At 47.5% G+C, this 13,836-nt stretch overlaps 1 protein-coding gene across 1 annotated transcript in view; it reads left to right on the top strand.

Annotated features, from left to right (window-relative positions):
• The window catches only part of LOC111138999 (neuronal PAS domain protein 3), an 847,735-nt gene extending 834,159 nt beyond the window's left edge, over window positions 1–13,576 (top strand). The window contains exons 10-12 of the mRNA XM_022491075.1: window positions 6,687–6,834; window positions 10,330–10,454; window positions 12,189–13,576. Coding sequence (XP_022346783.1) covers window positions 6,687–6,834; window positions 10,330–10,454; window positions 12,189–13,576 — 1,661 coding nt within the window. The remainder of the gene's footprint in view (window positions 1–6,686; window positions 6,835–10,329; window positions 10,455–12,188) is intronic.
• Window positions 13,577–13,836: the final 260 nt, after the last annotated feature.

Raw genomic sequence — 13,836 nt, forward strand, 5'->3', positions numbered from 1 at the left:
TCGGGCTCTCCACTCAGCAGGGAGCCTGCTTCCTCCTCTCCCTCTGCCTACCTCTCTGCCTAGTTGTGATCTGTCAAATCAATTAAAAAAAAAAATACAATCTTTAAAAAAAAAAAAAAAAAAAGGCAAATGGAGGTAAGTCCTGTTTTCATGATGAAGAAAACTTCCCCAACAATTCCCAAAAAGAGAGACCTCCCCATGGGTTTCAACTCTCCCCTATTTCACCATATTCCAAATGTAAACCAATCACTGGTAAGGGAATGGGATTTCATGACTGAGCCTAATAGTCAGCCAATCTTTGCATACTTGGAGATCCTCCAGGGCCTGGCATGGAGTAAGTAGGCACTCAAAAGAATATTTATTGAATGAGTTAATAAATCCACCATTTCCCTCTGCTCCTAGCTGTCAAGTTTTCTTAATTCCCTGCTGAAGAGTTCACTGCTTCCCTTTATATGGCAAATCCTTACCACCCATTTCCCACCAACGAAGTGTAAGGGCTAAGAAACACCCTGTCCTTAACTATTGTAGGTCAAGAAAGTCAGGAATTAGTGGTACAGAAACTCCGGCTGAACTGTAAACAGCTTGAAAAAAAAAAATCTGAGATCTCAAATGTCACTCATGCCGACCATCACTGATTTTTTCCTGTCCTAGAACAAGATACCATCGGTGGTTAAAAGGCTTGGTCTCCAATTCAGTACATTATCATGAAGAAAAGAGGAATTTATTTTTTAAACTTAACAAATTGACATGTCCTAAATCAATGAAAAGTTTTCTGCATGATTCAATATTAACAGTTAATAAAAATCTATCAATTGGCAGTGGTATAGGAAAAAACCTCTTCTAAGGTTATAAATCACACAGAGAGTGATTCGAGCAGGGCCTGTCATTAGTGTATTAGGGGGAAAATCCATAAGATGATGCATACTTATTCACAGAACATCCACAGTCTTCTGTCCTCAAGCTCGTAACTCACGTTAAGTATCAAATATCATTAAACTTCACCAAATATTGCCCGGCACATGGATTCACAAAAAAAACTAAAAACCAATTTGTGGATGCCTGCTATTTAAGACATCTAGCTCACTAATTGCAAAATCTATAGGAAAGTCTGCACAGCATCAAAGCCTGGGTTGATCCTATGAGCAGCTCTAAATGAAAAACTGTCTCTATTGCAAGTAAATAAAGCATTTAATGCACAGTTTCTGCCTCTAATACTGTTTCTCCTGTGGGTTTTGAAAATGACCTTCCTGTAAGCATCAAGGACTCTAACTCTGAGATAAAGAAACTTGTTCCTGTTTTAAGTCTATGTCAGGTTCATTCCCCTATAGCCCACAGTTTTCAAAAGCAGAGGAAAAAGTAATCCAGAATTTAAAAAAAAAAAAAAAAAAAAAAAAAATCCTGTTTCCAGAATGAAGTTCCCTGTCAGCCTGCCTTGGGCCTTAGGTGGAGAAGCAGAGATTAAAGAGTCAGTATTCTTTTTCATGTTTCATCTGCCAGTTTTGTGAATGTAGAAAGAAACCAGTGGCTACAGCTAAGCACCCAACTGTGGTATTAAGTAGGAAGATGTGATTTGCACCCGCGCGCGCGCGCGCGCACACACATACACACAACCCGTTACTTGCACGCACTCCACATTAGTGAATCCCGAAATACTATTTGAGATCCTGAGAGAAACACCCCCTCTCCATTCTCCACAGCCACTGGTGAAGGTACCTCACGGAGGGGTGAATGGCGCCACAGATGCGTCCTCCTATTGCCATGACGATAATGAAGCTCTTTGTTCAGCTGTGTGAATGTGAAGTGTGCGATCTCCGATGATCTCACCATTTCCTATTTATTCTATACTTACCTGAATACGCCAAGTATTGCCGCTTTTTAATGCATATGCAAACCACTAAAATGTCCTTTTGTGAGACACTTTGCTAAAAGACCGCTTTTGATATGTGTTCTTCGTCCCCTCTTCAAAATGAATTAGACTGCTTCCTTCTTTTTAAGACACAAGCAACTCACTATTTAGAATCTTTGGCTTTGATTTGGTGGAACAGCCCAACAGGAAGAGACCATGTTCTCTTTTTTTCTCCATATTTCTGAAGGCAAACTTGTACTGATTTGTTTTGATTTACTAACAGAATGATGTTCCTGCCACAGACACAGGCTTCCTTTATGTCCTTTCAGTCATCGGTCTATTTCTGGGGACAAAGTTTTCCCAAGGAAGACTGAAGTCCCTCTGTTGGTGGCTGTGTGCAGAGCCATGGATGTGTGGCTCGGCTGGAGTTCATCAGGTTTGGGAGGAGAGAAGTTCTCCTCCACAGGCAGGACATTTCTCGAATACCTACTGCTAAGCTCAAACCGAGAGGCCAGGTGACATTTTTTAAGGATATCCAATAGCACAGAGCATTCAGTCCTTTGTGGGGGAAGTGTGTTTGGCATAACGGGTCACATGTCCTAAAATGGTAGTTCCCTGAAGGTTTCTTCTGATTGAGCTCTATTGGTCACTCCCTTCACCATTGGGGGTGGGTGGGGTTTTAATGCCAATAGCCAAAAATCGTCAGATGAACAGGACTGGAACACTTCAGCCAGGAGGATTTACGTCTCTTTGTTACATAGTCTCCTCACAAAGGTGGGGTCACTCCTGTCCTCTAAAGAGCACAGCCTGTAACTCAAAAGCACCTTTAGCTTGTTTGTGGGGTGGTGCTGATGACAGCTTCTTGGTTCTCCTCAGACCAGGAGCAGCCAAGAATAATTGGTTATGCCCTAGACTTCAGAGTAAAAGAAACAAGTTCTCGTGTGCTAGCAGAGGCGCTCAGCATGGCCCCTGGGACCATTTGAGATTGTATGTGAACCTGGGAAACACGTATCCATCCATCCTGTACCTTCACGATTATCCTGTATAACCTCAGTAAAGGCCATCGAAATGTTGTGAGAGCCGTAAAGAAAACTAATTCCTATGGTACAACCTCAATGATGTAATTATAGAGATGTTGTGATGTGACCAGCGAATCCAGTGAGGGGCACACGAGCTGTTCTACCAAGTTGGGGACACCAAAAAGCAAACTTTGAGATAAATCAAAGAGAAGATGCCACATTATGTGTTGAAAGTACTCAGACGTATCATGGTATGAAGCTAAAAATACGACCCACATATAAAATTTCTTTCTCTCTCTGCTTCCGCTCTTTTTAGTTTGAGCACATTGTTATGAACTTGGTCTGCAGCTCTTTGGTTTGATGACTATGTATCTCTTTTCAAGGGACAATTAGCTATTTTTTAAGGACTTCCATATCAAGTAAGTTACAACGTGCTTTTTTCGGATTTTCCCCACAAAGGGGATTTTAGGAAATTACCTGACACAGACATTCTCTCATTTTGCTCCATTATCTAAAGCTAAAACTCACAAATAAAAACAACAGCCACTGGATTAAAGTGAATTGAAAAAGTTTTAGTGTTTTTTTCAAGTTGTCTAATTTATTACAAACTAAAAATCTCTTTCAAACTGGCACCAAGGTGGCTTTTCTTCTTGAGCTGATTAGGACCACATGAGCTCAGGAAAAGCTGTCAGATCCTGCCTCTGGCGCAGCTGGAATGATCCAACTGATTTGCCGGTATGATTTTTTTTTTTTTTTTTTTAAAGAACGAAGCTTCATCCCAAAGTCATAAATTTATATTCTGGAGCCCCAAGCAAAAATGAGTCCTTGTTCATGTTAAAAGAAGCAAAATTCCATTGTGACTTCTTCTTATGGGACCTCCTGGAAAACAAAAACAACGAGGGCAATATTTTGGTCCCTATTTCCTGCTGTAGTGGGAGCTGACTCGGCACCTTCTCTCTCCCTGTCTGGCTTCCCACTGACATGTGGAGGTCACGTTCAGAAAACAGTAGTCCTCAGAAAAGAGCGGAGATCTGTGTCTAGGCCAGAACGTGCCTTCACCTCTTAGGAGCTGTTTGTCACGCTGGCCCAGGGCAAATGAATGGAACTGGTGAAATTTGCTTTCTCCAGCAGACCGCGCTGGGCTCCCAGACATGCTCTGTGGCATTCTCCACAGCAAGTCAAGGCACCCAAGTAGCTGCCTGACACCCCAAGAAGCCCGAGGGGGTACCCTTCCTCAGCGGTCCTTCCACAACCACTTCCTCACACAGAGACCTACCAAGCCTGCCTATCCTAGTTAGACTCCTCTCTTTGCTAAAGAGAGCCTAGCCTCTCTTTGCTAGCGAGGCCATCACCTTGGCCTGGGTGATGAGGAAGGCGCATTATTGGGCCCTAATAAATCTGTATTTATTCTTGGGAAACAGAGTCATACCGCCTTAGCTCCAAGAGACGACACCACATCAGTCTTGCAGCTCCTTTCATGGCACATACATGGAGCTCACCAAGGAGCCAGATGCTTTACTCGCTATGCATTTCAGAATTGAGATTTTGTTTCTTTCTTGTTTTTAAGCAAGAGAAAGTATTATAAGGAATGGGGGGGTGGATTTTTATGTTGATTCTGCCAATTCTAATTTAACTTTAGAATTCCTTTCTCACTTCTCCCCTTTCTATGCACTGTAACCTGGGGGTAATTTTTTTTTTTTAATTTTGCCTATATACAGTCAGAGTCCAGTCCGGAATCCCCAGCCGGGCTGGGCCAATCTGGCTAACCTGCCATCTCAGTGTTTTCTTCACGTGAGGGTCCAAGTGAGGCCTCTTCGTCTCTTTGCCCTCCTTAAAAACACTAGATATTTGCAATTATCCCTCAGCCCAGAGACAACGGCAGACAGAACCTTCCACCAGCCACCACTGGGGGCGCTCTACGTTTCCCTGGGTGAAAACAGTGGGCAGAATTTCCTCCGCCGTCCTCCCTCTATTAACAGTTAAGCAGGTTGAGAGGATTTGAATAAAAGCACATCTTGTTGCATGCAACAACGATTTGACAGAAGAGCTGTATGGCAGACTGAGTACTTTGCCGCTCTCAGCTTCACCACGCAGTTTTGTAGCCTGGGAAGCCATGCATGCAGAATGGCAGAACTTACAATCGCCTACAAAAGGAGAATACAATGCTACCTGTGGAGCCTCGCTGCGGAGAGAAGATGACAGTTCCGGGCCTTAAAAATACCCCAAACTACTGAACAGTCTCAGAAAAGAGCTGGCCACTACGGGAAGCCCTCGTCAAAGCAATCTTTCTCAAGCAACTGCGAAGGCATAATTATTAAATTTTACAACCACGTGTTGAGCGCGTCGTGGGGCGAAGGGAGAAGGGGAGACAAGCGCTGGAGCTTCTAGGTTTCCGGACCTAAGATGCGGAGGGGGATCTGGGATCACTTTTGGAGCCACGAAGAGCGGCTCAGATGTGACGGGATGAGCTTCCACAGCCTTAAAACACGGCTCTTTTCCAAAGTGACTTCCCCTTACCCATCCAACACCACCCCCCCAAAAAAAATCAAAATGTACTTCATGAAACTATTGTATATGAAGCACTTATTAGCCGTAATTAAATGGACAATATGAATTTACTACGTCTTTAGGACTCTGGCTTGTTCTGGTTTAGAGCAAGATGATTAATGCAAATACATATTACTTGAGATAACCATTTAGCAGCTAATTTAGCCAAATTTATTACAGCAGTTAGAGGTTTTTCATTTTAGCAGACGGAGACAAGGACATGCCAAAAAGTGGGCAACGTGGACGAGTGCACACTGCCCTCTAGTGGCCAAGCGCCTGGAGCGCTTTCCGGGGGTGTGGAGTCGCCGCGATTCCTAGCCAAGTCATAACAGCGGGTTTTGCACGTTTCCGGCATCCTTTTAAACCATTCCTTTCCATAGCACTTTATTTCAGGGAATGATTTACTGCACTTTCCCCTTTTACTAGCTCAGGAGTACCCAGATACAAATCAAATCAATTTCAACTTGGCAAGATTTTGGTTAAAGTATCATTTTTAACATCTGCATTTTAAAGCTCTCCTTCAGTGGGTATTTAATGGCGCCGTTTCACATTACTGATTGTTTTTACTTGTTCCTTCATTTGGGGCCATATTTCAGAGGCTGTGTGGAGCTGTCACTCCATTTGGCTCTAGCCAAGTCAATTCTGTGCCTCCCTTAGGCCAGGGTTTCTGACTTGGTTGGGGGATTTATTTTGCTCCAACAGTCAGTGAAGTCTCACCAGCATCTCCCCTGACTGACCAATGTAAATTTCGTTCATAGGCGGACTAGAAATTCTGCTCGGCAAGATCAAAAGGAGCAGATGTATGGGGACACTGGTTGGTATTGCTTGCACTGAGATGAAATGATCAAAGACAGGGGGTAAAGCGTCTTCGGAACCATTCAAATATCCCGGATCTCAAAGAGATCTACCTCGCAGCTATGAATAAATCACATACAGATTTTCCTTTGTTAGCGTCTGACGTCAAACCCATTGACAATATCCACACCACATTAGGTATTCTGGGAGCCAACAAGATTCGTAGTCCTTTTATTCTTCCTTTCACACCATGATTGCCCAGAACGGAACCAAGTCTTGCTCCAAATGCTAGTAACCCTCGCTCCACTGAATTGTTGATTTATTTGTCCTGCTAATGGCATTCTACATTAAGCTTACAGAAGGGCATCCCTGGCTTAGCGAGGGACCTCCCCCTTCTAAGCTCACCGTTTTGCAGAGATGATAATCATTTGGTCCCCGTCTTAATACGCAATGCCTTGTGTTTTTGTTTTTGCCCCCAGTGCTGAATAAGGGCCAGTGTGTGACGAAGTACTACCGCTGGATGCAGAAGAATGGAGGATATATTTGGATACAGTCTAGTGCCACCATAGCTATTAATGCCAAGAACGCAAATGAGAAGAATATCATCTGGGTGAATTATCTTCTTAGGTATATTTTCTAATTCTTTCTCATTTCTGTGTCAGTTATAAAATATACAGCCCGTGGTTAATAGCTGACATGTTTTATTATCTTTTGGCAGTATCTGGTGTGGAATTATGTGGAAATTCTGCTTTTCCTTCCACAAGACTCAAAGGAATAGGAAAAGATCAGAGTTATGGTGGAGGGGACCTTTGGGGCACATTCACAACATTTTCAGTAATTCTTGGTCTGTCAACATTTGGGCAGCTCTGAGAAGCTGCTTTGGTTTCCCCCACAAATGTTCAGGCTAGGGAAAAGAAAAAAAAAAAAAAAACAGACAGACTTTTGCCTACAGATGATGCATTCAAGAAGCACCTGCTTCTCCCCACCCCATAAACTTGCACGCATGCACTCCAATCCTTGAGAAAATTAAGCAAAAGGGCATGGGGACATGGGTTCAGTTTATCCCGCCTGTATCCCAGGCAGGAAACCTTAAGCATATTACACCACATTAGATTTCCTTGGCTTTCAGGTTTTGGTAAGCCGAAGAAACTGCTTTGCCAAAATCAGGGCAATATCAGTGAATAAATGAAAGCCATCTCCTTGTGCCCAATGACATGTTGCCTCAGTCTAGTTTTACTGCTATCCTAATGCGCCCTCAGATTGACACCCATAAATGCGGCCAGGCTCAGCAGCAATCTAAATTCTAGTCTGCAGCCCCATTTCTCTCTTCTTCCCCATCTGCTTCCCACCTTTGGAGTCAAACAAGCAAAAAGGAAACCAAGACCAACAGCCCAGGTGGTCTGCTTCTGTGGGCAAAATTTCCAGGAGGTTTTCCACCTATCCTGTCCTGAAACTATCGGGAGGCTCACGGCTTGGCTGTCTCCCACTGCTGTCATTCCAGTTTGGGGCTTCTCTTGGCCAAAATCCACCACGCTGGACCCCCGCGTGGTCTGAATAGGAAAGCTTCCAGTAGGTCTTCTGAATGGAAGTTGATGCCCTTTGGCTGATAATCTAGACAGGGAGTACCCGAACCCCATTTTTCTTGGAGACAGCCAAATGAGGGCTGAGATGCTGACAACCGTGGCTCATCGGCACACTGACTCTTCAGAGTGTGTTCGTGTGCATTGGTGATGACTCGAAGGCATGAATGTGCTTGCTACCAATAACATATCAATCAGACACTAATGATTATTGCTCTAGAGAGGGCCTTAATGTGCACCACTTAAAACAGTCTTCATTTATCTACTTTCTTTTTCCTTTTTTGACCTCTTCTACTCTACATTAATTCTGTCTAAAAGTCCAAGTATATGTATTTTGTGTGCCTTTCTCAGAGGCCTGACTTTCATGCGAACTTTCCCCTGTGTTTGTGATATTCTCAAGATGGGTTCTGACATCAAGGAATCCTTTTGCCAAGATGTTTATGGAACGGTGGTGATATGGAATGCAGGATATAAGAACTCACATGCCAGAGAGAAAATGGAATAAGGTGTTGTGGCATTAACACTCTTTGGCTGGTCAAAAATGGTGTTGTGCCAAAGAGACCCATTACTATTGGAAAGCAGGCATTAGTAACAGAGACACCACAGACTAGAAGACACCTGTGCCCCGCGCTGAGGTCTCATAGGGTACTGAAGTCATCCATGTGCTTGCCCCTCCCATTCAGGAAGATTTCTTTTGGTCTGGATCTTTCTTACTGCCTCATTGGTCTCATGACTTCCTACTCTGCCCCCAAATGGAGGCAATGAGATGGGTTAAGGAGAGGTTAGTCCATGAAATTTGGGGTCAACCCCCTTATCTAGCCTGGGATCAAAGATACACACTCCTAAGTGTCTGGTGATTGTCGTCCACCTAATTCCATAGGGAGAGGAGGGAAGACCAGTTTTCAGGCTCAAGAACCTCGATCTCAAACATGGTAGACCTATCTCAGCTAACCCAAAGACTCACCCTGAGTTCAATAATAAAAGGCTACAAGTTGGGTAACCAATGACTTGTGAAGGAGACCAATACAGATGGGCATTAGCCAAGGAAACTCCACCATGTCTTCTGTTCATTAGCATCACGTCTATAAGCTAAAAATCCAGAAGAAAAGGACATGACCTTGGCAAAAAAACGACTACTAAATATTAGCAAAAGAGCAACTTACTTAAGTTTTTTTTTTTCTCTCCCACATTCCTTTCCTTTGTTCTTCCCTGAGTGATATTTTCATACCACCTCATCCTCCTCAGAATCCCTCACTTCTGGGTCCATTCAGGCCTCTCCTTCCCTGTTCCAAAATGACCGCTCCTCTACTGCTCTTCTTCCTGTTCCCTCATGTGTTGCTAGAATCAGGGACTCCAGAGTGTTCAGAGACTGCCTAAGTGCTAAGGCCGCTGTCCCCCCATTAGTCTCAGCTGATTGTTGAAAGCTCTGCCACTGAAGCTAATTCACACTATGGCGTAAATGCCTGACTATCCATCTTAGTGAGTTAACCCGTCCAGCAACACCGGCCATTGTAGAGTAGCTACTGAAACCATAGCTCTTTGACATCGGCATTTCACTAGAGATTAGCAAACGGATCTATGATTGTCTCTTGTAAGGGACGTTGGCCAGCCACCAGGTAGGGTAGAAGAGGCCTTTTCCACTTCAAGGCAAGAGGCTCTCCTTGTGTCTTGAGATGACAGGAGCCCATGTTGCTCATACACTGAGCTGGCCTTCAAGGGGCATTTCTAGAAGATAACCAACTCAAACTGACCGAACGCAACTCTCTTTGCCAGAAGAGGCCTCTTTCTGAATTAAAAATAGAACAAAAATTAAGCCCATTTGTGCAAACGGGCTTAGATCCATTCTGTTAGGGCCTCTTTCACACTGGGACTCACCCCACTGCAATCAGAGTCCCAGCTTAACAAGCCACAGGTGTACACCACATGAGCGGCTGAAAATGTGATTGTAATGGGTGTGTTGACAGTTCAGTAGCCATAATCCATGCATCCCGAGGTGCACCTGTGTATCTGTCAGATCGTTAGGCGCCGAGGGCTCAGCACATGACCTCCCCCACCCCCGGTTGCTTTAGAGCCCTCAGAACAGCTGAGAAGCTCCATCAAGGAACCAAGATGAGGGCACGGAGGCAATGGACTCCTTAGGAGCCCAAGAGATGACAGGGCACACCAGGAGGCATGGGAAGACTGAGCTGAGGGTACTTCTCACCCTCCCTCTGCCCCCAGGTGTTCAACTGGGACAAATGTCAAGCAGTACAGTGCTCCAGCCCCCAGTGCTCCCTGATTATTTAAAAGCCTTTTAGTGGCTTTCCTATGGCACGTGGGTGTTCAGCCGTTGTAGCGGGGTGCAGCTGTAGCCACAGTCCAAGAAATCCCAGCTCCCACACAAGTCCCACGGGGAGCTGGGAAACGCTTTCTCTCAGTGGCTTTTAAACTCTCTCAACTCCAAACATTTGGGGCCAGGGAGTGGGGAGAAGATGGTCCACAGCAGACCACCGAGAATGGGTGTCTGCCCACCTGATGAGTGCCTCCCTCCCCCCCCCCACAGTAATCCTGAATACAAGGACACACCCATGGATATTGCACAGCTCCCCCACCTGCCTGAGAAAACGTCGGAATCTTCGGAGACGTCCGACTCTGAATCAGACTCTAAAGATACCTCAGGTATTACAGGTATTCCTCCTTCTCCATGTTCTGCGCTCACGGCTTGCCTGTCCAAACGCGAGGGGTGGGCGGTGGCCCGAGGGCGGCCCTTGGAGCAGAGCGACGGTTCCATGGGTACAGAGACATAGGTCACATTGAGCTGATACGGAGTCTCTCTCAGCACACGTGTGTGTGTTTACGTACTGCCTATATACATCTGTGCACACATATAGATGTATATATATATATACACATACGTGGTGTCTATACGTGCATGTGTGTCATGTATATATATACATATGCATGTGTACATGCTTTCTATACACAAATAGAGACTGACTGATTTAGCAATTGCTCCATGTCGGCCCTCCACTGGCCACACGGAAGGAGTCCCGCCCTGACCCCCTAGCTAGATTTGGGCTCTTTAAACAGTAACATCTAAGACAGTCTGCATCTTTCAGCCCCAAATATTCACATCCTTGCCAAGCTGGGGTTGAGCCTCCAAAGCGGGATACTTAATGGCATTGGTGAATGAATCTTTGGAAAGTAGACTTACTAGTAGTTCTCTGGGGCAAAAGAAAGTTAATTTAAAAATTTATTTTTCCTCCAATCCCCAACTCCCATTCCACAGACACACTTAGAGCCGGGGAGGAGCACAGAACTCACAGAATCTTAGAGCTGCAGAGACTCCTAAACCTCTTCTAATCCAATCTCTTCTATGGAAATGAAGTAGTTCCACGATTTGCCCGAGGTTCTAGTCTAGGCTGCCAACCAAAAGCACCACAGCAGAGCCATAAACTCAGCATCTTCCTTAAGTCTCCTAAGCTGCGTTATTGGGAAAATCTATTCTCCCTCTAATGTACCAGATGGCTAGGGGTCACCCACCACCATTCTCCATCCCTAGGGCACCTGCTCTCCAGGCTTGTATGCCCATATCCCTCTACCCTGGACATAACTTCAGGGAAGCAGGAGGAGATGCAAAGCACAGAGGATCTTGACTGTTTTCTTATCCTAAACCAAATTCATTTCAAAGTTCTTTAGTAGGGCAGAAGTTCTAGAATAGATAGGCTCTGCTCCTTATTTATGTGTGGTGCGGGAGCAGGGAACAAAAAAAGACGACAGTTCCACGACCTGCCCCCACAGAGCCTATATTCTAGTTGCGGGAATAGATCAAAGTCAATAAAAATAAGCACTGTCTGAATCCCTGCATGGCTAAGCACTATAGAGAAAAATAACTTCAGGAATTAGGAGTGTGGTTTTCAATAATGAACAAATATTCACTCACGGAGGGTTGCAGACCTCCGTAGAAAGTCACCTTGCATACCATCATTTTTCTGTGTCACTAATGTCTTATTCCAGGTTATTGACTCTGACGCCCTGAATATTTTTGTAGGACTTCTCCAATGTTAATATGCCAAACGATCACCTGGGAATCTTGTTCAAATACAGAATCTGATTTAGCAGGCCTGGGTGAAAAGCTGGGATTGTGCATTTGTAACAAGCGTCCAGGTGATGCCAGTGCTGCTGGCCTACAGACCACACTTGGAGTAAAGGCCCAGCTAATAGAGGCCCCCCGAGAGAGAGAGAGAGAAAGCCCAGGCTTTAGGTGACTAAGGTCGGGGAGCAGCTCAGGTGGGGCAACACACCTCCCTAGCCCTTCCCCCATCCCACGCCCCGCAGGGGGACATGGGTCCTGCCCTGCTAATTTGATGTCTTTGGTCTCTTCTCTCCCCAATGCCACCTCCGGCCACTGGCCCCACACAGAGGACAACGAGAATTCCAAGTCCGACGAGAAGGGTAACCAGTCTGAGAACAGCGAAGACCCGGAACCCGACAGGAAGAAGTCCGGCAACGCGTGCGACAACGACATGAACTGCAACGACGACGGCCACAGCTCCAGCAACCCGGACAGCCGCGACAGCGACGACAGCTTCGAGCACTCGGACTTTGAGAACCCGAAGGCGGGCGAGGACAGCTTCGGCACGCTGGGCCCCATGCAGATCAAGGTGGAGCGCTACGTGGAGAGCGAGTCGGACCTGCGGCTGCAGAACTGCGAGTCCCTCACGTCCGACAGCGCCAAGGACTCGGACAGCGCGGGCGAGGCGGGCGCGCAGGCCTCCAGCAAGCACCAGAAGCGCAAGAAGAGGCGGAAACGGCAGAAGGGCGGCAGCGCCAGCCGCCGGCGCCTGTCCAGCGCGTCGAGCCCCGGCGGCCTGGACGCGGGCCTCGTGGAGCCCCCGCGGCTGCTGTCGTCCCCCAACAGTGCCTCGGTGCTCAAGATCAAGACGGAGATCTCGGAACCCATCAACTTTGACAACGATAGCAGCATCTGGAACTACCCGCCCAACCGGGAGATCTCCAGGAATGAGTCCCCCTACAGCATGACCAAGCCCCCCAGCTCCGAGCACTTCCCGTCCCCGCAGGGCAGCGGGGGCGGCGGGGGGCTGCACGTGGCCATCCCCGACTCGGTCCTCACCCCGCCGGGCGCCGACGGCGCTGCCGCCCGCAAGACTCAGTTCGGCGCCTCGGCCACCTCGGCCTTGGCCCCCGTCGCCTCCGACCCGCTGTCGCCCCCTCTCTCGGCGTCCCCTCGGGACAAGCACCCCGGGGGCAGCGGGGGCAGTGGCGGCGGCGGGGGTGGGGGCGGGGCTGGCGGCGGGGGCGGGGGCAGCGGGGGCGGCGCCAGCGCTTCCAACTCCTTGCTGTACACTGGGGACCTGGAGGCGCTACAGAGGTTGCAGGCGGGCAACGTCGTGCTCCCGCTGGTGCACAGGGTGACGGGGACCCTGGCCGCCACCAGCACGGCCGCGCAGAGGGTCTACACCACCGGCACCATCCGCTACGCGCCCGCAGAGGTGACCCTGGCCATGCAGGGCAACCTGCTGCCCAACGCGCACGCTGTTAACTTCGTGGACGTTAACAGCCCCGGCTTCGGCCTCGATCCCAAGACACCCATGGAGATGCTCTACCACCACGTGCACCGGCTCAACATGTCGGGACCGTTCGGGGGCGCCGTGAGCGCCGCCAGCCTGACGCAGATGCCCGCCGGCAACGTGTTCACCACGGCCGAGGGACTCTTCTCCACGCTGCCCTTCCCCGTCTACAGCAACGGCATCCACGCGGCACAGACTCTGGAGCGCAAGGAGGACTGAGGCGCCGCCCAGCGCGGGCCAGGGCTCCGCCCGGAGGCATCGTCGGCGTTTTCGTTTAGACCTTTTAATTCTAGCACTTTGAATTCGAGCAGGTCAGCGTCCTCTCTCACCACGACGGCCCCCGTCCCACCCCCTCTTTCTTTAACTTGACTTATTCTTTCCTGTAAAGATATGTTTATTTTTTGCCTTCAGAGAGTCAGATGACCAGTTGCCTGCCATTTTGTCTTCTTCTGAGATGTGTGTTGGGTTGTTTTGCTTTC

Source organism: Enhydra lutris, unplaced genomic scaffold (assembly GCF_002288905.1).
Source record: "Enhydra lutris kenyoni isolate GAN:26980312 unplaced genomic scaffold, ASM228890v2 scaffoldscaffold4, whole genome shotgun sequence".
Classification (NCBI taxonomy): domain Eukaryota; kingdom Metazoa; phylum Chordata; class Mammalia; order Carnivora; family Mustelidae; genus Enhydra; species Enhydra lutris.